General features: G+C 39.8%; 1 protein-coding gene, 1 long non-coding RNA gene and 1 pseudogene across 4 annotated transcripts; 1 reads left to right on the top strand and 2 right to left on the bottom strand.

The window, feature by feature from the left end:
- Nucleotides 1-13: 13 nt before the first annotated feature.
- LOC127450059 (uncharacterized) lies at nucleotides 14-2,286 on the bottom strand. The gene is made up of 3 exons (XR_007898903.1): nucleotides 1,921-2,286; nucleotides 802-1,028; nucleotides 14-611 (listed from the first exon to the last, which is right to left on the bottom strand). It is a non-coding gene; the product is annotated as an uncharacterized LOC127450059 (long non-coding RNA).
- Nucleotides 2,287-4,431: 2,145 nt separating this feature from the next.
- On the top strand, nucleotides 4,432-9,814 carry LOC127450057 (RUS family member 1-like). Of its 3 annotated transcripts, XR_007898902.1 has the most exons (16): nucleotides 4,432-4,489; nucleotides 4,661-4,807; nucleotides 4,898-4,975; nucleotides 5,510-5,624; nucleotides 5,714-5,759; nucleotides 5,838-5,870; nucleotides 5,982-6,087; nucleotides 6,219-6,320; nucleotides 6,476-6,546; nucleotides 6,642-6,826; nucleotides 6,935-6,992; nucleotides 7,110-7,174; nucleotides 7,717-7,857; nucleotides 8,351-8,414; nucleotides 9,380-9,445; nucleotides 9,585-9,655. XR_007898902.1 is itself a non-coding variant. In XM_051713780.1 (15 exons), exons 2-15 carry the CDS (start codon nucleotides 4,661-4,663, stop codon nucleotides 9,668-9,670), a joined length of 1,299 nt encoding a protein of 432 aa, XP_051569740.1. In that variant the 5' UTR covers nucleotides 4,432-4,489; the 3' UTR covers nucleotides 9,671-9,814. The 3 variants fall into 3 exon arrangements, 2 of the variants coding, with proteins under 2 accessions (XP_051569740.1, XP_051569741.1); XM_051713780.1 differs by lacking the exon at nucleotides 8,351-8,414 and having other exon boundaries at nucleotides 9,585-9,814; XM_051713781.1 differs by lacking the exons at nucleotides 5,510-5,624; nucleotides 5,714-5,759; nucleotides 8,351-8,414 and having other exon boundaries at nucleotides 9,585-9,814.
- Nucleotides 9,815-10,157: 343 nt separating this feature from the next.
- LOC127450956 (myoneurin-like) lies at nucleotides 10,158-24,966 on the bottom strand (annotated as a pseudogene).
- Between the last annotated feature and the right edge of the window lie 243 nt (nucleotides 24,967-25,209).

The following is a 25,209-nucleotide window of genomic DNA, read 5'->3' as shown; positions in this document are numbered from 1 at the left end:
CTGGACTGAGATGACTTTGTGTGCTTGATTCTATCTGTTGCATGTAACAAATTTGAGAAAACTACTGTAGCTTTTTTTTTTTTCTTTTTTTTTTTCCTGAGAAACCCTGTATATGCTTGCTTACTGCAGTGCTGTTGTTGTATACTTATCAATATGGTCATAGAGAAGAGAGATTTTAAGTGCTTAGTTCAATAGAATTTTTTGCACTTTCCAAATAAGACAACTGCAAGCACCATTTAAAACCCAAAGTAAATGGAAATAAACAATGAATAATCCATTTTATCAGGTTTAGTCTGTAGATGGTTTCAGTGCATTGTTCAGTGTGTGAACAATCCATGGCAGTTTGATTCTGCTCTCTCACAGTTAATTTGCATTGGTTGCTTAGCATTTTTAAAGACATCTGTAGTAATAATGCTGCTGTCTTAGTCTATGAGGGTTAAGAGATAGGACAGTAATCCCAGCAGTAATGGAAAGATTACAATTAGACCCACCCAGGCCACAATGGACCCTATTCCCCATTTCAAAGCTTTTCTTGAGTACTCCTTAACCTTCACGTTCCCTTGTGCTCCCAATCGATTTTCATTTTGAAGTGTTTTTCTTGTCTCTCGAGCCTGGAAAATTATGAAAGATAAGATTTCAGATTTCAAGGTAAAAAACAATCTCAAGTTTGGGGATTCTTATATGGAAGTTTGCTGAGACCCCTTATGTGCCATGGTCCCCTCTATATTTTATATTTCTTTTTTTAATATAATATTACAGTATTAATGTTTTGACAATACTGTAAGAATAGGATATAGTTACCTTGACAGAGTAGATAAGGGACACTATGCCAATGCAGGAGAGCCCACATACAATGCTGCATATGGCTAATTTCCGGTGGTCAGTGTCCTTGCAGTAGGGACTTATGTGTAGACCATGACAGCAGGTGACAGTGTGCAAGTCAGCTGTCTGATCAGAGCGCTCTTCAAGTAAAGCATCTTCAGCCTCTACTTGTCTTAGTTTGTTCTCACTGCCTGGATCACACATCTCTGTTCAGAGTAACAAATAACAAAGTATGACTATAGGGATGAAGTTAACTTGGAATTAAAGGCATTTACTGGCATTTTTAAAAGGATTGTTTTGGATAGATCTAATAATTAAATTCTGTTAGAGTCACGTTTGACACATTTACAAGTGAATTATCACTTAAGTTAAGCAGTGATTTAAAAACAAGCTGGACCGGTTTTTCACTCACAGACTTTTTTACTTTCAGTTCTAATATGTGGAGGTAATCTTTAATTAATTACTTTTATAACTTGATCTAAGACAGACACCCAGAATAAGAATAAGTAGGCATGTACACTATATTCTAACACTTTGACAGGGATTGTCCAAAATCCCCTCAAAACGTTTAGGGTGAGCTGTCTCTTTTTTATTTTTATCTGTGTATTGGGGCCCTGAAAAACTGGTATGGCAACCAAAGAGACTGGCATCAATAGTGCAAGAGACTAATGTACTGTAAAATCTCATTGCCTAAATCTCATGGTTATTAACTGCTGGCCTATAACAAGATTTATTACTTGACAGGGAGTTGGTCGTTGGTCTTATTTCTTTTTGATCTCCAAAAAAAAAAAAAAAAAAGTCAAAAATTATGAACTGGGACATTTGATAAATATTCATCTACAGAACTCTAATTGGTTTCATAAAAGCAGCACTTAATAAGAGTAGCCATCTCCTTTTCACTCCCAAACATCACAATGAGAATTGTTATGTGATATGGTGAAAACGGCAAGAAAAGACTGACATTTTCTTCATACGACTATGGTGAAAAGAATCTCATTAATGTAAAGTCTGGTTTCAGAAAGACAATCATCTTAAAAAAGAATCAACAACATGTCAGTTGAAACACTTATTGAAACCAAATACTGTGTCAGTACTTACAGACTCGCCCAGACTTGATCTAAGGGAAGAATGGTCTGAAATTCCTCAGGTCAACCAGTGATCCAAAGTTACTAAATAACCAAGTTTGGAAGTTTTTGAAAAACTGGCTGGTGGTTGATGCCTTGCTTTTCTGCTTCTTCTTTCAGTTTATGTAGAGCCAGGAGTTCTAGTATCCTGTGACAAAAATGTCACAACTGGTTGTCACAACTTCCCATTAAAGCTTCCTCTTAAACTCAAATACATACGATAAATTTCACATAGCTTTTTTATATCCAGTATAGTTTCTTGAGCAGTGTAGGAGAAGAAATCAGTGTCTCTGTGTGTGTAAGTGAGATAGAGAAACTCTCTTAAACTGGCACAACTGAATGAAACACCACACCTCCTTAGTTTTTTTAACAGTCACTCCCTCTCTGTCTTACTCCCACCTCTAATACAGCTCTAAATACTTCCTCCCCTCGCATTCTTGAGGACTTACGTTTATCTGTCTGTTTACCACACCTTGTTTCCCCTGTGAACCATAAAACTGTAATAGAGAAACACTGACTGACATGCTTGCTATGTTACTCACTTTCTCACTGTCTTTCTCTGACAAGTTAATGTAGCTGGTAAATTCTGTATTTGTAGACAGAGAGAGAGAGATTGCATTTATTCTATCTCTTAATTGTACATAGCAAAAATTAAATGTTGGAAAGTTGCAAGATTCCAGCCTGTAATGTTTTATAAACATTATATGAGAGATTAAGAACTGTATCTGATCTTCCTCATGTTGTAAAACAATTATTGGACAGGTTGAATGTTTTTTTTTTTAAGAAAACATTTGACAGGGCCTGAGGGTTAGATGGTAATAAGCCTGCATTCTTTAGGTTCCACTTTTATGGCCAAGTGTGCAGTTATGCCACTTGATACACTGACTCATCCTATCAGAGCCCTTACCATTTTATTCTGTTTAATTGATTTCTTTACATGATTGTAACTGTAATACTAGTAGCAGCAATAAATAGCAAAATTAATATTTGTTCTGTGGAGATCTTCCACAGGGGAAAACAATGGTTAAAATGCTAAAAGTGTTATTTTGAAGTATAATGGACACCTAAATTTATGTTCTCAGCTGCAGATGTGTTGGTCATTATGTGTCTGATATCCTTGTGGAGATCTGGTATCGTATCTGCTGGCACATTAACAGAGGCAGACACCGAGGTCAGGAGGGACCAGACATAAACCAAATTTTTTTTAACTTTAAAATACATTTAAGTTTTAAAATGTAAACGTTCAGCTTTATAATGTATACAGTGACCACTTTACTAGGTACACCTGTACACCTACTTATTCATGCAATTATCTAATCAGCCAATCATGTGGCAGCAGTGCAATGCATAAAATCATGCAGATACGCATCAGGAGCTTCAGTTAATATTCACATCAACTATTAGAATGGGGAAAAAATGTGATCTCAGTGATTTCGACCCTGGCATGATTGTTGGTGCCAGATGGGCTGGTTTGAGTATTTCTGTCACTTCTAATCTTCTGGGATTTTCACACACAACAGTCTCTAGAATTTACTTCGAATGGTGCCAAAAACAAAGAACATCCAGTGAGGGGCAGTTCTGCAGACAGAAACGCCTTGTTGATGAGAGAAGTCAACGGAGAATGGCCAGACTGGTTCGGCCAAAATCACTGAGATCACATTTTTTCCCCATTCTGGTGGTTGATGTGAACATTAACTGAAGCTCCTGACTCATACATGCATGATTTTTTGCATTGCATTGCTGCCTTACGATTGGCTGATTAGATAATTGCATGAATAAGTAGGTGTACAGGTGTACCTAACAAAGTGGTCACTGAGTGTATATGTTCAACCAATTGCTCAAAGTTGTACATATTGAACAATGTATGAATACATTCACTGAGTCACAGGCAAAAAAGTAAAAATAATAATAAAAAAATGTAAATAAATGAATAAAAAGATCGTAGAAATAAATAAATAGTTGAAGAAATAAAAAGAAATAACAAACAATTACAATTCATAAGATAGGAAAGATCTCATTATAGCATGTAAGAAAACTTTTATTTTTATTAAAAAGTATACACTTTTATTATTAATAGTTTTTCAAGCATTTATTAAGTCGACAGAGTCTAGCAAGAATTCTGCAAATCTCAGCAACTTTTTAAGGAATTTCTGTTTGCGAATATAACATGTTCTAGCAAAAATTAAAAAATTAACAGTGATTTCCAGAGACTTGTCTTTAAGATTAAGATTAAAATTATAATTTAACTTTAAATTAGAGAAACGATAATGAGTCAATTCACACCAGAAAAAAAGATGTCACTTCACTAAATAAATAAATAAATAAATAAATAAATAAATAAATAAAATCAGGTGATCTAGGCTTTCACACTTATCCTTTTCTGTATGGTCGTGATTCAAGGAGCTCTGAGTCTGGAGCGATTGCGCCTACGTCACATTTCATGAGCCAATCAAAAAACGCGATTTGCTAATGACGTGTCGATACAGTGTAAACACGGAAGAGAAATACTTTGGAAGTGGTGGGCGATCTTGCTCAACTGAGAGGCAAGACTGATTCTTTTATATTATTGCAGTTTATCCCTTTGCATATTAAACTTTGTTACATGACAACGTGTAATGAGACTGCAGTTGCAACTGAGTGTAAAAATTTAAAGTAAAAGACTCTTGCAGTCACTTATTTCCATTTCACTTAGTGGCATATGCTTTGATCCTCAGATGGAGGACCCTGAAAGGGTGATTGCCACAGAGCATTACGGCTCTCAGGAGTCATGGAAATACCTGTTGAAGGATGGGAGGATGAAGAGACAGAAAGATGCAGAGGACAGCAGACTGGCGGGAAATTCAATCTCTGGCGTGTTCAAAGTGTGTGACTCACATAGGAAAAAGTTGGAGTCTTTCAGAACCTAAAAATAAAGCATAGTCATTATTAATTGATCTCACCTCTCTTCCCAGAGTGTTTTCCTGCCACAAGGATATCCCGAAAGTGTCAGTGGGGATTACCTACAATATCAGATATGGGACACTCTGCAGGTAAATGTTCCTTAGGGCAGGTACTAGGATGTGATCTTTGGTGGGGCACTTGTATGTGATATGGTGAAAAATGCAAGAAAAGACTGACTTTTTCTTTCATATGGCGATGGTGAAAATAATCTCAATCTAAAGTCTGGTTTCAGAAAGACAATCATCTTAAAAAGAATTTCACTTATTGAAACCAAATACTGTGTCAGTACTTACAGACTCGCCCAGACTTGATCTAAGGGAAGAATGGTCTGAGAATCGTCATTCTGCCAAAGAAACATTAAAAAAAAACATCTTTCCAAAACATTTTCAGTAGACAAAAACACAAGCTGATGTGATCTGTTAGCTTTAAACAGCTTGTTACGGTGCATGCAATTGAAGATAATGTAAGTCTATCCCTCACAGCCTTGTTTTCATTCCTGTCAAATATTACATATGGCACTACTCTGAATAAGGTCTTCCCTTTTTCTGAGAACAGAGATGAAGATATATGTTGCACATGCACAGACTTGCAAACATCATAGCAACGCTGTCTTGTTTTCCAAGGCATTTTCCAGCTCTCTCTCTGGCACACTCGCTACTCAGGCTTCACTGAGGGGTGCTGGAGTTGGAAATCAAGAAGCAACAGTTGCAGCGGCTACAATAACGTGGATACTTAGGGGTATATGCACTTAATGGCATTTATTTATTAAATATGTACTTTGTAACTTACAATAATGTTATCAATATTAAAGCACACTCTTTATTCAGATGGAACAGGGATGTTGGGAAGAATACTTTTTGCCTGGCTCAAAGGGTACTATTTAATTCCTCAGGCATTCAGATAATGAACATGTTTTGTTTTATAGTTATTCACTATGACCCTGTATTTCAGGAGCAAGTTAGATTCTGAAGCAAAAAAGTGGAGGTACAGCAAAGGAATTTAAGATATATACTAGTTTCCATAAATATTATACTTATTATAATTGTCATGAAAATTCAAATTAACATTCTTAGTTGTGCTCATCATTGTCTTCAGGCTCTTTGCTGACATTCTAAATGACATTGCTATGTTCATGGAGATCGCAGCCCCCCATTTCCCTCCTTTCTTCACCCTAATTGTCTGTTTTGCTGGAATTTTTAAGGTAAAATATTTACAGGATCTTAAGAAGTAATTAACTACTTATGGAGTCACTTTGTAGCTCATTTTTACCTAAATTGTCAGTGTGAAAATATTTGAATGTCTGAGCTTATTCCAGTAATTCTGTCATTATAGTCAATTGTAGGAGTTGCTGGTGGGGCAACAAGAGCTGCACTGACTGTCCACCAAGCTTGCAGAAACAACATGGCTGATATCTCTGCCAAAGATGGGAGCCAGGTTGGTATGAATCACCTTCTCTCAAATGAACTATTTCCCATGTTGCTTACTTGACTTTCCCAGATTTTCACAACAAAATCCCCCTCAGCGTGGGCAACTCTTCTTTTTATGTGTGTCAGTGGTGTCATTTCTTTTGTCTCTTTTGTCCTGAAAAGGAAACCCTGGTGAACCTGGCTGGGCTGCTGGTCAGCCTGGCTCTCATCCCACTTGTAACAGATAACCCTCTGTGAGTTTACACCCTGATATCTAAACCATGCTCTGAATTCGGTGTGTTCCAGTTACTTTGCTGATTTGTGTACTGGCCCTGTGTCTCGCCCTCAGGTTGACATTCATCCTCTTCTTCTTTTTCACGGTTCTTCACCTGTTTGCCAATTACAAAGCTGTCCGGTCTGTTGTTATGGAAACCGTCAATGAGGCTCGTTTGTCCATAGTTCTCCATCAGTACTTGCTTCATGGACAACTGCTCACTCCAGTGGAGGCAAATAAGAAGGAGCCTGTGTTCTTGTGTATGCCCGTAAAACCTCTTAATACACCTTGTCTTGATAGTTTAAGGATTATCTTGAGTTGTTTTATACATTCTGCCTCTAATCAACAAAATGTTGTTCCTCTTCCAGCATTTCGAAGGACAGTTCCCATCAAGTTGGGTGTGAGGCTCGGAGACATTGTGAAAGAGTTAGCTTATCTGTTTTTGAACCCAATTTACACTTACTAAACCAACAAAACAAATTCTATTATCATTGTAAACATTACACAAAGCCTGTTAAAATGATATTTCTGTATGAATTAAAGGCCAGGAGAACTGGAGCTGGCGTTGAAGAACAACAGCAAACCATACCTCATAGGAATCAAAAATGGTATGAAAATCTCTCTTAAACCCAATTTAGGCTATTCTAGTAGAGGTTAAACATGATGACATAAATCATCTACTATGATACTCTACTGGGAATTTGTGCTGCGTTTACGTCCAGTCGGAATTACTACAATAACAAGATATAACTTGGGACAGGACGTCGTAATCTTGGCAAAAATACAGGACATCTTGGGACTGGTAGCAACCCCCAACATTCATTAACCTGTATATTCATACAAAATATTTAAGAACAAAGAAAGTGCACCAGGTAACACTGCATCTAATAAAATGGCATATTAAACATAAATATGTGTAAACTACATTTAACTGTTAAAGCCGCTGCCATTTTGGTTCTTCTTACATGACATCACGACTGTCAAGTTAGAACTTTCATAAAATTCTTAGACGTCAATGCTTTTTACAGTTCAGAATCTTGTAATTATAGTAATTCTGACATAACGTGATCACACCAATACTCTCAGTGTTTCTCACTGAAAACAACTACATGATGTAAGACTGATGATGGATGTATTTCTTTCTTGCTAGGTACTGTCTGTGTATGTCTGGGAAGTGACGCATCTGTGCATGATGAAATAATGGCAGCATGTCAAGCCTTGTGCCTCAGTACTGTTCTACACAATGGTTTCTCTCTGGATGGTGCCCTCAAACAGCTCTCAATCACCAGAGGTGAGCACTTGTTTCATGGTAGGCGAGACCGGGTCAGATTTGAACATTTTGGGGTAAATCTAAGGAACCAAACAAACTACACCAATTTTGTGTTACAAAAGAGGCGTATTTGTCTGTTAAGTACTTTCTAAATAAAGTCAAGCAAGTGAAATGTTATAATAATGACCCAACCACAGGGTCAGTTGTAACATGTAGTTTCGTTAAGCCTATTTGAGAAAAATGCAAAAAACATTACATTACCTTCATTACGCAGTAAAAGACTCTTATTTATATTAACAGAAGAACCACATTTCTCTTTTAATAGCATTTTAAGTGCTGTTTGAATGGCAGCGTTACGCACAGATATCAATGGCTGATTGTGAAGTAATGTCTGACAAACAGTAGAAACAAAGGAGCCGCACACTTAAAATGAAACCCAAGTCTGATGAAGAGCGGGATGCTCAAAACGTCACTTCTTATATTAAAATCCTGTTGATGAGAGTTTTGTTTTTAGGTGTGCATCTCATTTGTTACTACTTTTGAACTATGAGCTTTTTGGAGTCTGCACTTAACACCTGGTAAGTATGCACTTAATACCTGGTAAATTGGATGTGTGTGCCTTTGCTTGTACTTTTTAATGTTTTTAAAACAGACATGGCTTATCTTGACACAGACATATGTTGAGAATCATTTGTGCACAATTTTAACGAAAAACACATCACTTTATTGTAATTTTTTACATTTTATATGCTGGGGATGGCAAAAAATATAAACAACAGCTGATAACAGGAGTAAAATGTTGGCCAACAACTTAAAATGAAGAGATTTCAGTTAATATTTAATCTGGTTTTTGTGACATTCATACATTGCACTTCTATTAGTGTATCCTTTGTGTGCCCATTGCTTGGAACACCAACACTTCTCACCAGGGTGAGAGTAGCTCTCATGGCACACAATACAGAAACAGAGCAAATAATGGAAATAAAAAATATAAATAGTAAAGCCTAGTCAGCTTAATTCAAATCTTAACCAGTATTTATTTACATACACTAGAAATACATTTTACAGTTTATATAATGTCTTTTGGCAATTTTGTTATGGCACACTAACTGACCACCCTGTCTGCTATGATGAAATTTGATATGCTAGCTAAACACTTCAGCACAGACATAAATTATGGAAACTGATAGCCAATTAGACAGTGATCAAAACAAGGCTATTTCTGTTTCATTTGCATGAAAACTGACGGCACAATCAAAAATGTTGTGCAGATTTTAAAATGTACTATTGTTCTCCAAAAACACTTTTGGGTATAAAATGTGCGTTGTTGTGAAGAGGCTGCTGATCTTCAGCATGAAGAAAAAAGTTGGTCCTATTTTGGATGTGCATGTGCAGTGGCATCACTGAAGCTTGTTTCTGATTGGAGTAAATAGCAGTGTTACAACTGCCCCCAGTCTCCCTAATTAAAGAAACAGTGCTGTATTTCCTCTTCCAATCTGTTCTTCATTTTTCTATAAGTGGTTTAACAATTATTTTTTTTCAGACCCATGGGAATTAGTGTCACAAAGTCACAAGATGATTGATGAAATTTTCCAGACATTTCTAAAAGGTAAATTTTAATGCTGAAAGTTTAATTTATTATGCAAAGGTTCATTGCTTGATGCACATTTAATATGCAGCTAATCACAAACCTCAATCTGGGATTAATTTTGGCATTTATAATCTTCAATTCGGATTCTCTGTGACAGAACTGAATAAAGCTAAGTGGCAGACAGACCGGACACTATTGGATTGGAATGAATGGCGTGTGGAATGGAGTAAAAAGAGAAGCTGAAGCTGGCTGTTGTGAAAAGGAATGGAAAATTGCCTCTTTTTTTTTTTTTTTTTTTTATATTTCATTTTGACATATCTGTTTTAAATGTTTAAATAACTTGGCAGAGCTTACCAGAAGAGCTAAAAAATGTACAGGTTTAAATAAAAACCATTCAAGATTATATTACACAAAGTGTATTTTTGCTTCACAAAGTCTGCATGCTAAACAATAAAAATGCTAAGCCCTTATCATATTGGATCCAGAATAGATAGTGTAGACTTTAATCATCTAATCCATATTTGGTTAAAAGCTTTTAGGCAGGCCCACACAGAATCTAAATGTGCAGAACCCATCAGAAAGTTCAGCCGATTTCCAGAGAATTGGAACGCCTGTCATTCACAAAGTTCTACACATCCCTCACTTCATATATGTTTTTTTATTTAAATCTTTCGGCAAATTTGAAAATCCCCTCTGCTAACTTAACAGTGTATTACTGAATTTAGGCCTGCTTATAGTACTGCTCCATAATGCTTTTTCCTTAAGTGTCTTCTGAGATTCTCTGATCGATTGAATCTCCGTACACAGAGAGAACTGTCGTATGGCATTTCTCCTGTATGAATGCGCTCATGCTTTTTCAGGTCGGCTAAAGACTGAACTTAAAGTTACAGCACTTGCAAACAAAATGTCTCGCATTTGAGTGGCACACAAAGTGTGCGCCGAGGCTGGAGGCGGTCGCAAATGTCTTATCGCACACATAACAGCTGTGTGAAATCTCCCTCCCAGGGTCGTAGCTAGTGGGGTGAAAGGTAACGATTCTAGGGGCCCACAGGTCCAGGGGGGCCCCACAACAAATTCAAAATATTATTGTATTTTTTTGTTATTAACAATTTTTATTGACTCTATGCAGCAAATCAAATAGACACAACAAAATGCAGAATCAAACCACATGAAATCACAACCCTTTCCCCTGAACATTAACCCTGACACAAACAAGCACCCCAATGGTCAAAAGCCAACTGACAAAGACACACAAATAGACAATAAAACAGCATAAAATATTTAAAAACCTTAAAAAAGCCTAACACCCCCCCCCATATTTCAACAACAAAAAGGTTGCAACACACACATCCAAAACCACTAGTCTCTCTCCACTGCCCTTGCCCGAGAGCCCCCCAAAAAGGCTAAATAGCTACCCCATTTCCTGATGAACAAATACAGGTTGCCTAGCCTTCTACCTGACACCTACTCAAATGCCGCTACCCTGCCCATCTCCGTTCTGAAATGAGGGCGCTCCAGCTGACTTCCATCCCCTAAGGATGACCTGTCTGCCGATCATAACACTGGCTAGGACCCAATTTTTTATTTACTTATCCCTATATTAATGACCACCCCATCGCCTAAAATACAGTCTGGGGCAAAATGAAATTTGAGTGCTCAATATGTCACACATAAAACTCTGAACCCTCAACCAAAATTCTTGGATCTTAACACACCACCAAAAAACACGGGTTGTGTCCCCACCTTCTGATTGGCATCGTCAGCAGGTGGGTGTCTTTAAGACCAAGCCTACACAATCTAGAGGGGGTCCAATAGAATCAATGTAAAATCTTAAATTGCATAAGGCACACCCTTGCATCTCTAGATGTAGACTTGAATCCTAGCCCGCACTCCCTCCTCCAATACCAAGTTTAAATCTTTCTCCCATAATCTCTTGAGAGAAGTTGAAGCTCTGTCCCCCAGACTCTGAATTAGCAGGGAGTAATACACTGATGCCTCATGACCTTTTCCAAAAGCAGTAATCACCACTCCCAGAGTATCTGCCACTTTAGGGGGGTGTATATTACTCCCAAAAATAGGACAGAGCAGGAGGCAAGGCTGTAAATACCTGAAGAATTGAGACCTGGAATCCCAAAATGTTGAACCATATTTTCAAAGGATCTCAACACTCCACTCTCATATTGGTCACCAAGTGTATTAACGTCCCTCACAATTCACTCTGTCCAGCAGAAAGGGGACTTATTAATACATAACTTTGGGTTCAGCCATATGCTCAAAGCAACATTTAAATAAATGTCTGAATTAAACACTCTGGACACTTTTGTCCACACTGCGTGCAAATGTGAGATAATGGGGTGTAACTTAACTTCTCCAGTTAGTTTGATAGAAAGGCTTTGCAATGGCAAAATAGGGGCAAGAACTTCCTGTTCAATACAAAACCAGGGAGGGGCTCTCTCAGGTGGAAGCGTCCAATGACCCAAATATCTGAGACTGAATGCATAATAATAAAACAAACTCTTGGGTAGACCTAGCCTACCTTTGTCGGCCTGTGCAACTTACTGAAATGTAATCTGGGACATTTTCCATTCCAAATGAAGGAATTCACTATGCTATCAAATTGCTTGAAATAAGAGAGGGGGACATCTACAGGGAGAGATTGTAGCAGGTAGCTGATTTTTGGAATACAATTCATTTTAATAACATTAACCTTCCCAATCATAGATAAATGTAATGAAGCCCACCTGCCCACATCGCTCGAAATCCTTTTTATTAAAGAGTCAAAATTAATTCTAACTAAATCACACAAATTTGCTGGGAATAAAATACCCAAATACCAAATGCCCTGTATCCTGAGAATTAGAAAAGGAATTAATAATTCTGTGGAGGCAAGGCATAGATCTAGTAGGGTCGGAGACGTATAATAAAATATCATCTGCGTAAAGCAAAAGCTTATGCGCCACACCTCACTCCATCACCCCTGGAAAATCATCCTCCTTTTTTATCGTGGCTGCTAATGGTTCCAGGGCAAGACAGAACAATAATGGGGAAAGAGGGCAACCCTGCCAGGTTCCCCTATCCAGAGTAAAATAATCTGAAGTTAATTCATTTGTTTGTACCGCCGCTACCGGGTGTCTATAAAGTAACTTAATCCATCCAATAAAAGTATTCCCGAACCCATACATTTCCAAACTCTTAAAAAGATAATCCATCTACCATATCACACACCTTTTCGGCGTCAAGTGAGATGGCAGCAACCGGAGTCTTATCATTCGCCACAGACCACATGATATTGATGAAATGCCGATATCGTTATCAGAAGAGCTACGGCCCCGAATAAACCCTACCTGACCTAGATGTATAAGAGATGTCATAACTTTACTTAATCGTATAGCCAAAATTTTTGACAATATTTTAACGTCTAGCTGGATCAGGGAAATTGGACAGTAACTCTTACACTTGCTCTTTGTCCTTTTTAAGAATCAGACTGATCCGGGCTTGCGTCATGATTGGCGGAAGATTGTGATCTGAGACTAAAATGTTTCCAATTGGGCAGTCAACAACAGATGAAATGAGGGACTTCGATATAAAAAATTAAATAATCTATTCTAGAGTAAATCTTATGGACTGATGAAAAAATTTAAAGTCCCTACCAGATGGGTTCAAAAGTCTCCAAATATCTGTAAGACAAGATTTTTACACATCCTGTGAAGCGTCAGTGCTGCTCTAGGGGGCTTGCACACTTCTGCTTCACTATGATCAAGGACTGAGTCCATCAAAAGATTATAGTCTCCTCCCAATATTATATCATGAGGGGTGCCAGGGGCTTGCAACATCCCTTCAAGATCTATAAAAAAGCCCTGATCATCAACAGTAGGTGCATAAATATTAGCCAAAATAAGACTTTGTCCCTGAATTTCAGCTAAAACAATAATGACTATTCATAATTAATCTTTAATCTGTTTGAGATATTTGAATTGTAGATGTTTACTTATCAGTGTAAAGACTCCCCTGCTCTTACTCGAGCCAGCACTATAAAAAACATAACCACGACATATCTTCCCAAATTTTTCAGCTTCCTGTGGAGAGAGGTGCGTTTCTTGAAGAAACACTATATCATATTTCTTACGCTTAAGAAGAGAAATAACCTTCCTTCTTTTTATGGGGTGCCCCAACCCATTCACATTCCATGTGGAGAGAGACAATCCACTCATATTAACATTTTACATTTTGACAAAAAAAATAGATCATGTGTCAAAAACAAGATTATAAAGACCACATTCCAACATTAGTGCAACCATCAAAACCTGAACATCCCAAAGAACAAAACAAACAGAAAAAATAAAAATGTGCACATTAACCCCCGCGCACAACAGTGCCAACTGGTGTCTGTCCCTCCAAACTTAAATGTCCATGCACGCCTATGAGAGCCCCTGCGACAACCTTGCCATCGGATTGCTCAAGTCTGGTGTTTCTATACAAATTTTGTGAGACAGAATTACACAGCAAAAGATAATCTATAAAACAAACTCCAGCCAATAGGCAGAATAAACACAAAGAGCGTGTAGATTCATCCATAAAACAGTCCTGAAGGTGTGTTACTCTACAAAATATACTTCAGCCGATAGGTGGAACAGCACAGAAAAAATACCTCAAACCCTCAAGCGAATGTTCAGTGAGCCGGTCCACTCCGCTGCAAAATGAGTGCAAGCAAATGACGTACTCACTCCAGTGACTTTGCAAGAAATACTACACAAAACAAACTCCAGCCAATATGCGGAATAAGCACAAAGAGCATGTAGATTCATGCATTCCTTGAATCGATCACGTTTCTCTCGTTGAATTCGCAAATTCTGGGAACAAGAAAATGCTGTGGTTCTTCCAAGAAAGCCTTCCTTTACTCCTTGCCTCGCGTAACACAAGATCTTTATCGGATGATCTCAGAATTTGGCCAGAATTGATCGCCTCCATGGTGGTGATCGAGCGACGTATCACAGCAAGATATTCCAAGTCAGCAACGACCTTCGTCAGCATTGCCGACATGTTCAACATCTCTCACCATTTCCCACACCTCCCCGTCTAAGTCGTCTCGCAGGCTTGTAGCCTGCTCGGGGGCTTCAGCTTGAGCACGTAAGTGTCTGTTAATGTCTCCAGAGTCAGAGGATTTTGAATTCTTTTACATATTGTCCTCCTAGAACAGTTATGGAACACAGTGTATCGAATCTCACCGGTTTATGTCATAAAAAGTATTAAAACTAGCAAAGTGTGCAGAGCTCGCCGTTCACACGTCTGATCCTCGCATGGTGTCACGTGACTCAAAACTTTTATTTTTTTAATAGGAAAGGGGCCCTGAGCCATATACGATCAGGGGGCCTAGAATACCTTGCTACGGCCCTGCTCTTTCCTCACACTGATGCTGGCAGCATTGTGAACGTCCACTGTATTCTCTATCCGTGACCTTAGAATGTGTTTTGAACTGATGGCAGTAGAATTTTGTACTTTACAAGTCTGGTTATAATGGATCATGTTGTTGCAATAGGTTGAGGCATGCTGCTGGTTGTGGTCGTTTACTAGATGAGCATCCAGCATGCCAAAAACAGGAGCTTGTGTTGTCACATTGCCCTTCTCCACTGTAATAGAACATTCCAGAGGCTCTGGTTTCGATTCCACTTTGACCTTACCTGAGTTTATGCTCAGTACTGTTGCTGGGTTGTTGGTCGCTGGTGCTTCTCTAATGCTGCGTTGCGAGCTCCGACACAACATAGCAATGGTTTGTTTGTTTTGTTTACAATTCTTATGTTTTTTGTCTTGGATGTTGTCTGCCTTATTGTCTACGACAGACAAACACTTTTGGACATTGGTTCAGCGATCTCACACCATAAACCGGACTTCACATTCCTCAATGCCGACCCGCTGTTTACAAACATGCAAGCGGAGCCCTTTGTCTGGGCAGCACGGCCGCGGAAACGCAGGAGGAAAAGGGGAAACAGAGCCGGCGTTCTCATCAGAGTAAGACGCCGCGCAAATCGACCCCCGCTACCCACTATTCTACTGGCAAATGTTCAGTCTCTGGATAACAAGCTCTGCGAGCTGAAAGCGCGGATCTCTTTCCAACGAGAGACGAGGGACTGCTGCATTATCTGCCTTACGGAAACTTGGATGTCTGCGGAGATTCCAGACTCAGCCATTGAACCCACGGGGTTCTCCATGCTCCGAGCGGACAGAGCGAAAGACCTCTCAGGTAAAACTAGAGGAGGTGGTGTATGTTTTATGATCAACAAATCCTGGTGTGATCAGAGGAACGTACATTCCATCAAGTCTTTCTGTTCTCCTGATCTGGAATTTCTTATGCTTCTGTGTCGACCATTCTGGCTACCGAGGGAATTCACAGCGGTCATTATCACTGCTGTGTACATCCCCCCACAAGCCGACACAGACCGGGCACTCAAGGAACTGTATGGGAGTATAAGTGAGCAGGAAACCGCGCACCCTGAGGCCGCGTTCATTGTGACCGGGGACTTTAATAAAGCCAGTTTAAAATCAGTCGCACCAAAATATCACCAGCACATTAGTTTCAACACACGAGGGGACCGGGTTTTGGACCATTGCTACTCTCCGTTCCGGGATGGCTACAAATCCCTCCCCCGCCCACCATTTGGCAAATCGGACCACTCTTCCATTCTGCTTCTGCCCGCTTACAGGCAGAAATTGAAACAGGAAGCACCCACCCTCAGAACGATCCAGTGCTGGTCGGACCAATCAGACTCTACGCTACAAGAATGTTTTGATCGCACGGACTGGGAGATGTTCCGGTCCGCCTCTGATGACGACATCGAGCTTTACGCTGATAGCGTAATGTGTTTCATCAGAACGTGTGTAGAGGAAGTGATTCCGACCAGAACTGTACGAATCTATCCGAATCAGAAGCCGTGGATCAATAGCGATGTTCGCGTGGCACTTAATGTGCGGACCTCCGCTTTTAATTCCGGGAACGCGGAGGAGCATAAACAAGCCAGTTATGCCCTCCGAAAAACTATCAAAACAGCAAAACGCCAGTACAGGAGCAAGATTGAAGGACAGTTTAACACCACCAACTCTAGAAGCATGTGGCAGGGAATTAACATCATCACGGACTTTAAAGGGAATAAAAACTCCGCCATGAACACCGCTGCTCTCTACCGGATGAGCTAAATACTTTTTATGCTCGTTTCGAGGGAACTAACACCGCCCTCGCGGAGAGAGCTCTCACGGCCGAAGCTACAGAGGTTAGTTCACTCTCCGTCTCTGTAGCGGATGTAACCCGATCCTTCTGACGGGTGAATATCCGCAAAGCCGCGGGTCCAGACGGCATTCCGGGCCGCGTCATCAGAGCGTGCGCGAACCAGCTGGCTGGTGTTTTTACGGACATTTTCAACCTTTCCCTCTCTTTGTCTGTAGTCCCCACATGCTTTAAAACAATCACCATTGTGCCTGTTCCAAAACAATCGAAAATAACTTGTTTAAATGACTGGTGTCCTGTTGCTCTGACCCCCATCATCAGCAAATGTTTTGAGACTAATCAGAGATTACATCTGCTCTGTATTACCACTCAATCTTGACCCGCTGCAGTTTGCATACCGCAACAACCGTTCCACTGATGATGCCATTGCATCTACAATACACACTGCTCTCTCCCACCTGGAAAAAAAAGAACACTTATGTGAGAATGTTGTTTGTAGACTACAGCTCAGCATTCAACACCATAGTGCCCTCCAAGCTAGATGAGAAACTCCGGGCTCTGGGCTTAAACAGCTCGCAGTGCAGCTGGATCCTGGACTTCCTGTCAAGCAGACGCCAGGTGGTTAGAATAGGCAGCAACATCTCCTCATCACTGACCCTCAACACTGGAGCCCCGCAGGGCTGTGTTCTCAGCCCACTACTGTATTCCCTGTACACACATGACTGTGTGGCAACACATAACTCCAATGCCATCATTAAGTTTGCTGATGACACGACGGTGGTAGGTCTGATCACTGACAATGATGAAACAGCCTACAGAGAGGAGGTGCACACTCTGACACACTGGTGTCAGGAGCACAACCTCTCCCTCAACGTCAGTAAGACAAAGGAGCTTGTGGTGGACTTCAGAAGAAAAGACAGAGAACACAGTCCAATCACCATCAATGGAGCACCAGTGGAGAGAGTCAGCAGCTTCAAGTTCCTGGGTGTCCACATCACTGAGGAACTCACATGGTCCATCCACACTGAAGTCGTTGTGAAGAAGGCTCATCAGCGCCTCTTCTTCCTGAGATGGCTGAGGAAGTTTGGAATGAACCGCCACATCCTCACACGGTTCTACACCTGCACTGTGGAGAGCATCCTGACTGGCTGTATCTCCGCCTGGTACGGCAATAGCACCGCCCACAACCGCAAAGCACTGCAAAGGGTGGTGCGAACTGCCAGACACATCATCGGAGGTGAGCTTCCCTCCCTCCAGGAAATATATACAAGGCGGTGTGTGAAAAAAGCTCGGAGGATCATCAGAGACTCCAGCCACCCGAGCCATGGGCTGTTCTCACTGCTACCATCAGGTAGGCGGTATCGCAGCATCAGGACCCGCACCAGCCGACTCCATGATAGCTTCTTCCCCCAAGCAATCAGACTTCTGAACTCTTGATCTCCCACGATCAAAATACATCAGCCCTGCACTTTATTACTCTTTTATCTCACACCGGACTGTCATAAATTATATTACTGTTATTATATTATGTCTCTCTTAACAACTGACTATCAACCGACAGCCTGAATGTCAATACAGTTCAATACTGTACATTTAGTATCTATATAGTAAAAAACAAAAAAAACAAAAACAGCATATTGTATACTGTACAGTGTATGTTATTATTTGTATATTGTTGAGTGTAATTATGTGTATAACAGATGTTTAAATTGTGTTGTGTTAATTTGATGTTTTAAGTTGTGTAATTATGTATAACAGATGTTTAAATTGTGTTGTGTTAATTTGATGTTTTAAGTTGAGTGTAATTATGTATAACAGATGTTTAAATTGTGTTGTGTTAATTTGATGTTTTAAGTTGAGTTTAATTATGTATAACAGATGTTTAAATTGCGTTGTGTTAATTTGATGTTATTGTAAATTGGTATATGTCTCATCACTGTCACGACTGCTATGTTGATCGGAACTGCACCCAAGAATTTCACACACCATTGCACTTGTGTATATGGCTGTGTGACAATAAAGTGATTTGATTTGATTTGATAATGCCAGGTGAACCAGGAGAGGGGATTTTTGCGGGGCACACTTTAACTGGTAGGTGGGTCTTTGCTTTTTAAAGAAGAGTCACAAGTCCCTTGTAAGGAATGACACTGGTTGTCTAAAACAAGCCCATCTAAAACTAGTTTGAGATGAATAAGATTTTCTTCTCTAAATGCACTTTCCCACTGCACGTTACGGTTCGACTCGACTCGACTCTGCTCACTTTACTTTTCTGAGCTTGCTTTTCCACTGCAGTTTAGTGCCACCTCAACGTGGGTGGGATCATAGGCTGATCGTCATAGTTGCGCCGCCTCAACTGCCGTGACATTATCTTAAATGCGACACAAACATTACTGACCATAAACAATAACACGACTGCTAGCTGTTAGCTACTAGCTCGTTGTGCTGCATAAAGCAGTTGTTGCATGGTGATTTTACACAAATGTAACAGTTAAATTGTCCTGGTTGTTTTAGAAGCAAGCTTTCCAGTAGCTGGTCAACTAAATAAAGTGAAGCTTTCAAGCAGAATATAGAGTTTACGTAACAAAATGTACCATCCTCCATCGTGGACTCCAACAACGCCGAGTCCAGGGCACTCTCCCTCCCATTGCTCGCCGGTCTATTGCCATAGATAGCGTCCATTTGGTCGAACAACTTCCACTTTCTTCTGTTTGAACCACTCTGGCTGTTGTGGTCCTTGATGGTTCTGTAGTCACTTTTAAGTTTTTTTAAGTTTTCCCTACACTGTTGGTAGGTCCGGTGGTAGCTGTGTGTGGCCAACAGCTGAGATACTTCCTGAAAGACTTTTTCATTTCGCGTCGTTTCGTTCGTCGCTAATGAGAGGAACGTCTGCACCTTGTTTATTGACCACGGCGTGGTTTTGCGCACAGCCATTTCTTTTTACAAATTCGAAAGTCGCGTGAACAAATGATATTGCTGTCGCTGTTGCTAACTTTAAAACTAGCAGATTGATGTCCCGTGTCACAAATCCAGTGATGCTGGTAGTAACGATTCTCTCTGTGAATGATTGTAGTCAACATGTCAAGCATGAATAATTAACAAAATAAATAAATAAACTGCATCACTTTCTCAGCAGTGTTGTAACATAAGAGCCTCCAAACATGAGATGTACATGTTTGCATTTTTGAGAAAATCAAGATTATGCGTGGTTAGTAATTTTTAAGTCTCTGAAATAAGGCCACGAAACACATAATAGATTTTGTAGACTCCAGTTTTCGCTCACAAAATAACATTTTGTGAGACACTTTTTTGTGTTAGAAAGGCCGTATCGGATCACGCTCTTCTTCCAAAAACGATAATGAGCTCAAACGGCAAAGACTGTACCTCTCGTTGGTTTCATACGGATTACACAATCAGAGAATATTTGTTTTCAATTTAAATTGGTTCATTTAAAAGTAGACAATTCAAGCTTTCTATAGACATATTTCTCATGTCTGCGAGGCAAGTATACACTGAGTTTCGGTTCATTTTCGTGACACGCTCCAGACAGAAGTTCACAGACGGCAGAAAGCGCATCCTGTATGATTTCTTTATTTTACAAAACCACAACGTTTTGCTGTTATTATGAATGTACACAAATAAAAGTGAACCCATTATAGTTTCAAATGATGTCTTACTCTTTTCTGTATGACCAAAAATGATGGAGTATTTCTTTCTGCTGTTATCAGGGAAAAAGTCAGGTGATCGCGCCGGCGCCTCCGGTGACCACAGAGGATTGACTATGTTATCAATATAAAAAAACAACTCAAACAGGAGCAGTTCAAATATTGAATTTTGGGGGCATTTCTGACCCTGCAGGACCCTATTTTGAGCCAACGCCTGATTAGCTTGCTTGTTGTTAAGCTTAATGGAGGGCTATTGCCTAAGTTTTGCTGGCTCTATGGAGATTTTTTTTATAGTGGTTTAATTTCACAACAGTGGCAAACAATGTAGAAGTTTAGGGCAAACATTATCCTTAACTGGCTGTCACAAATGAAGTCTGGTCAGGTAGACTTCAATGTTGTGTGGAGGCTGTGACAAAGAATGTCAAAGAGGGGGAGGGGCAGGGGCTTGTGTGGTCTCGCAGAATTACACCTTAAATGCAGATGTCGGGCAAACGTTTAATTGAGAATTGATGCCAAGGTCCAAATTTAAATAAAAAAATGTAAAAATAAGAAATGACTTGCAAAAAGGGCACTTATCTAGTGAAAAAGGGCGGGTGCTTGAGCACCACTTCGGGTCTATCTATGCACGTGACTGCCTGCCTGAGTTTCGCGGACAGTCGGAGGCGGCACTATATTTGACGGAGGCAGCCGCCTCATAATTCTCTATGCAGGAAAAACCCTGCGGCTGTAACGGTCAACTAGCATTTTACAGTTTGCTGATGCTATCCACTAGTGATGGGAAGATCGGATCATTTTACTGACTTGGAGTCTCGTTCAGCAAAATTAACGAACCTTTATTCAAGTAATTTCGTTCATTTGAGCAGAATTAAATGAAAATGTTAAATTTTCAACATCCTCATCCAAATGATGAGACCATCAACCCACACATCTTATCACATGGCTTGTTGAGTGTGTTGCCACAGAGACATAGTGCGTGTGGAGGCTATCCACCGCAGCATCCACGCTCAACTCACCTCATGCCCCACTGAGAACAAACCACATTATAGTGACCACGAGGAGGTTACCCCATGTGACTCTACCCTCCCTAGCAACTGGGCCAATTTGGTTGCTTAGGAGACCTGGCTGGAGTCACTCAGCACACCCTGGATTTGAACTAGCGAACTCCAGGGGTGGTAGCCAACATCTTTACCACTGAGCTACCCAGGCCCCCATGCAAACTTTGATTATAGTCCCAATAAGGAAAAAATGATAATGTAGCCAAGGACAAATTATGAGAAACAGAAATGATTAGTTCACCTCTCCAGTCTTCTTGTCCGAGTCATTCATTCTTTTGTCAGGCGTATATGCTATGCACATACACAGGAAACAGAAATTATTAGTTCACCTCTCCAGTCATCTGTTCCGAGCAGTGGTGAATTCTCAGGGCCAGCAAAACCTTCTCTGCTGGCCCAACATGCCAAATAAATAAATATTTTTCATCCTTTCATTTTCAATCACCTTTTTGCCTATGTATTTTTAATCGCTTTCCACTCTTAATTAATCTACGAACAAATAGCGAAAAATGAAAAGTTTATCCAGTCTGAATTTATTCCTTGATGCTTACAAGAGAAGTGTGACAACTGTTTCACAAATCACATGCCCGAAGCAGCGCATGAGTCTGAGCTCCACCCCGTCAGGCCTTCAGAATTTCTACAGAATCCCTCAACAGTGCAAATGAATAGGCATATAAAGTCAGATTCATCAGCCAATCAGATTGATTTATTTGTTCTTGGTGGGTGTGATCTTTAGGATATGTCCCGATCGAGGCCTTCTAGCTGGCCTTGAGTGACGCAATCATGCTTTAAGTGATGTACGTAATTCAAGAGCGAAAAGCATAAGATCAAGCTGTCTGACGAGTCAGCTGTCATCACTGCCGCTATCACCATTGAGAAAGAGATCCTTATGGATTTAAAAACACGAGATGTTCTGCATGACCGTGTGATTGCTTAATTTATTAAACAGGAAAGGAGGACTGATTTTCACTTCAAGTAAATTGGTAAGTGCTTTTTGCATTGTTATAGCAACATCAGGAGTTTTCTAAGTGTAAATTAGGCTGCTTGAGCATTCAGTGTCAGATCAAGTTTTGAAAAGTACAGCTGCGTTCCATTCAATTCAGAAAGTCGGATTTTACAACTTCCTACTAGGAAAAGTGCAATGAAATGCATCTTGAAGTCAGAATTACAACTTGTAGGCTCGTGCAGAAATTCTCAACTCTCATATATTTCGCCGAGATGCAGGTGCATGATGTCACACAAACATGTGGACACTCAGGGAGATATACAAAGTAAGTGATAAACATTCACTTTATTAAGTAATATCGATAAATGAATTCGTTTCCACATTACATGATATTAAAGCTTGTTTAACGAACACCTGCAGAAACAGGTGTATAAAACACTATAATCTCTTTTGATAATGGTACACCTGAAGCACAAACGCTAGCGCTGCAGCATTGTTTATCAGTTGGGTTGCTAGGAGACATCTCTACAGAGAGTCAAACCCCTGCTAAACTAACAGGAGCGCTGCAGTTTTGTTTCCTTAAACGTCATCTTCCGAATATCGGGGAATGGAATGCATTTATGGTCAGAGATATCAAGTATGAATATCCCACGTCCAACTTGAATGGAACGCAGCATAACCATGTACCCTGATGAAACAAAATTTATTGCAAGCAACATTTAAATCGCAAATATTATTAGATGGATTTTTCCAGGTGTTATAGACCTCTTTGGTAGATTCATATGAAAAATTATGATTTTTGAATGTCTGTTCGGGAGACGTTCATTTCACAAAACAGTCGTGCTGCAGTTAAAATTGCTTGAGCATTAAGTGTCGTTTCAAGTTCTGGCTTTCGTGTGTGAACGTGTTTTTAAAATGTCAATTGGTATTACTAGTTGACCGTAATGTAGGATAGGCATACGGCATCGTATTAATTGTGAAACAGTGTTTTCTTAATGGCATGAATCACACTGAAGGTCTAGACTTTAAATGCAAGGCCGCCACTGGGTCCGAATTGTTCGTTTTTTTTTTTTTTTTTTTTTTTTGTCGCATGACAGCTGTATACTTGATGCATATACGGCAATCACGTGACAAAATAACGCACGACTGGGACCAGGGGCCAGTTGACCCAGCTATATGTATGTTACAACTTTTTTACAAATATGTGAGCGTTGCACCATTAAACTTAGGTAGGACGTATCCCTACGTATAAACTAAATATTTACGGAAACCTCCGACCAGGAGTAACGAATAGAATAAAAAAGCAGACTGATATTTTATGACATAAGTGAGCTCATGTTTTGCGTGACAGGCATCAATCATTTCGACATACAGTAAGATGTTGACATTTACACTCGTTTACATTTACGAGAGAGAGAAAAATAAACGTACCTTTAAGCGGCTTTTCAGCATGAAACCGATCTAAAGGTGCAGTTTTCAGGGTGCGTCGCCCGGTGTCAAGTTTCAACATTCAAATTATATATAGGATATTAAAATGAATAAATGTCTGTTTTTCCAGCCTGTTGTATTAGTAATTATTTATCACCCCTTATTTATTTTAGATACAGTTCCTAAGTATTGTTATTTACACAGGGCAAATAGGCTATAGGTTACTATTTATCAAATGTACTTTTATTATGTATCGTATTTTAACGGAGATATAATTTATTACAGCTGACAGTTACATGAGCAGACAAGGTTTGAACATCAACAGTAACAAGGTCAAAGTGAAGTTCACAGCTTTTTAACACTTCTGTGCACAAATATGAAGGCTGCTTATTGGGTAAATACGGGTAAACATCATATTATGCGACTACACATTACTTTACGGAGAGCTTAGGACCTGCTAGTTGTCTTGCCTTAAGAACAGGCGGTGCAACCAAATTAAGCTCTGACTTAGTTACAAACTAACTAGTAGTTACTAAGCCCTTAGTGTGAACTTTACGTCCTAACTTACGTGATAACTTGCGAACAGCTGGTGCAACCCTACCCAGAACACAAAAGAGGCAATTAGAATTATCATCATGGCGCCGCCCTGTGGTTGCTCATGAAAACTGTGGCTACAAATGAATGGAGAGAGCTCTAAACTGACAGCTTCAACTCGTAAAGTCGTCCGTGACTTCTCTTATAAAACGGCAATCCATCTGTGTTATTTCAACTTCATTGTATAAAAATCGTGTTTAATAGCGGAATTGCTGGTGAACAACTACAGTGCCCGTGGTACAGCAGAGAAAGGTCCACCAATCAGAGAACTGCGGCCAAGAAAGCCCGCGTAATAAGACTGGAAGCGACCGCCCACTTCAATGACGCACTGAATGACGCAAATAAGTCAGTCTCCCTGCACTTATATATTTGTGTATATCGGAATATTTCGCAATAAACATAAACTATATTGTTTCTATACGTATAATCAACAACCTAAAATTAATGGTTTTATATAGTTCCATTGTTTTATATTCGATCATGTTATTCACCATGCTTGATGGGATTGTAGTTCTTGCCCTCGTGAAAGATGGTAAGTGAACAGACTAGTACCTTTGACTTTTTGTCTTATTTTCAAATACTTTTTTGTCTTAAAGTCTGCAATGTTGCGATTTACCTCGGAGCTGGTTGGTTTGGTTCATGCTTTACAACACTTTAATTGAGGGTTTTCTGAAAAGTCTATGGAAGAAATGAATGGAGAAAATACTTCCGGAACCCAGACGTTAAATAAGTGGGCGGGGCACTGGTGCGCTCTCTTGCAAGAAATTTTTCTCGCAATAGAAAATTGCCATTGTTCGCAAAGTTTATACGTTCTTGACTCACATAACTACATAGGTTTAACCAGTGACCAAATTTATTTTAAAGACATACAAAAGCTAGAGCAA

The sequence above is a fragment of the Myxocyprinus asiaticus genome, chromosome 13, assembly GCF_019703515.2.
Source record: "Myxocyprinus asiaticus isolate MX2 ecotype Aquarium Trade chromosome 13, UBuf_Myxa_2, whole genome shotgun sequence".
Taxonomy (NCBI): Eukaryota; Metazoa; Chordata; class Actinopteri; order Cypriniformes; family Catostomidae; genus Myxocyprinus; species Myxocyprinus asiaticus.
This window is presented reverse-complemented; position numbering and strand designations above follow the sequence as displayed.

What these genes read in the sequence shown, in the direction of transcription:
- LOC127450057 (XM_051713780.1), top strand. Translation starts at nt 4,661, where the DNA reads ATGGAGGACCCTGAAAGGGTGATTGCCACAGAGCATTACGGCTCTCAG. An exon ending in ACAGCTCTCAATCACCAGAG is followed by an intron (nt 7,858 to 9,379) that starts GTGAGCACTTGT and finishes ATTTTTTTTCAG; the next exon opens with ACCCATGGGAATTAGTGTCA. An exon ending in TTTCCAGACATTTCTAAAAG is followed by an intron (nt 9,446 to 9,584) that starts GTAAATTTTAAT and finishes TCTCTGTGACAG; the next exon opens with AACTGAATAAAGCTAAGTGG.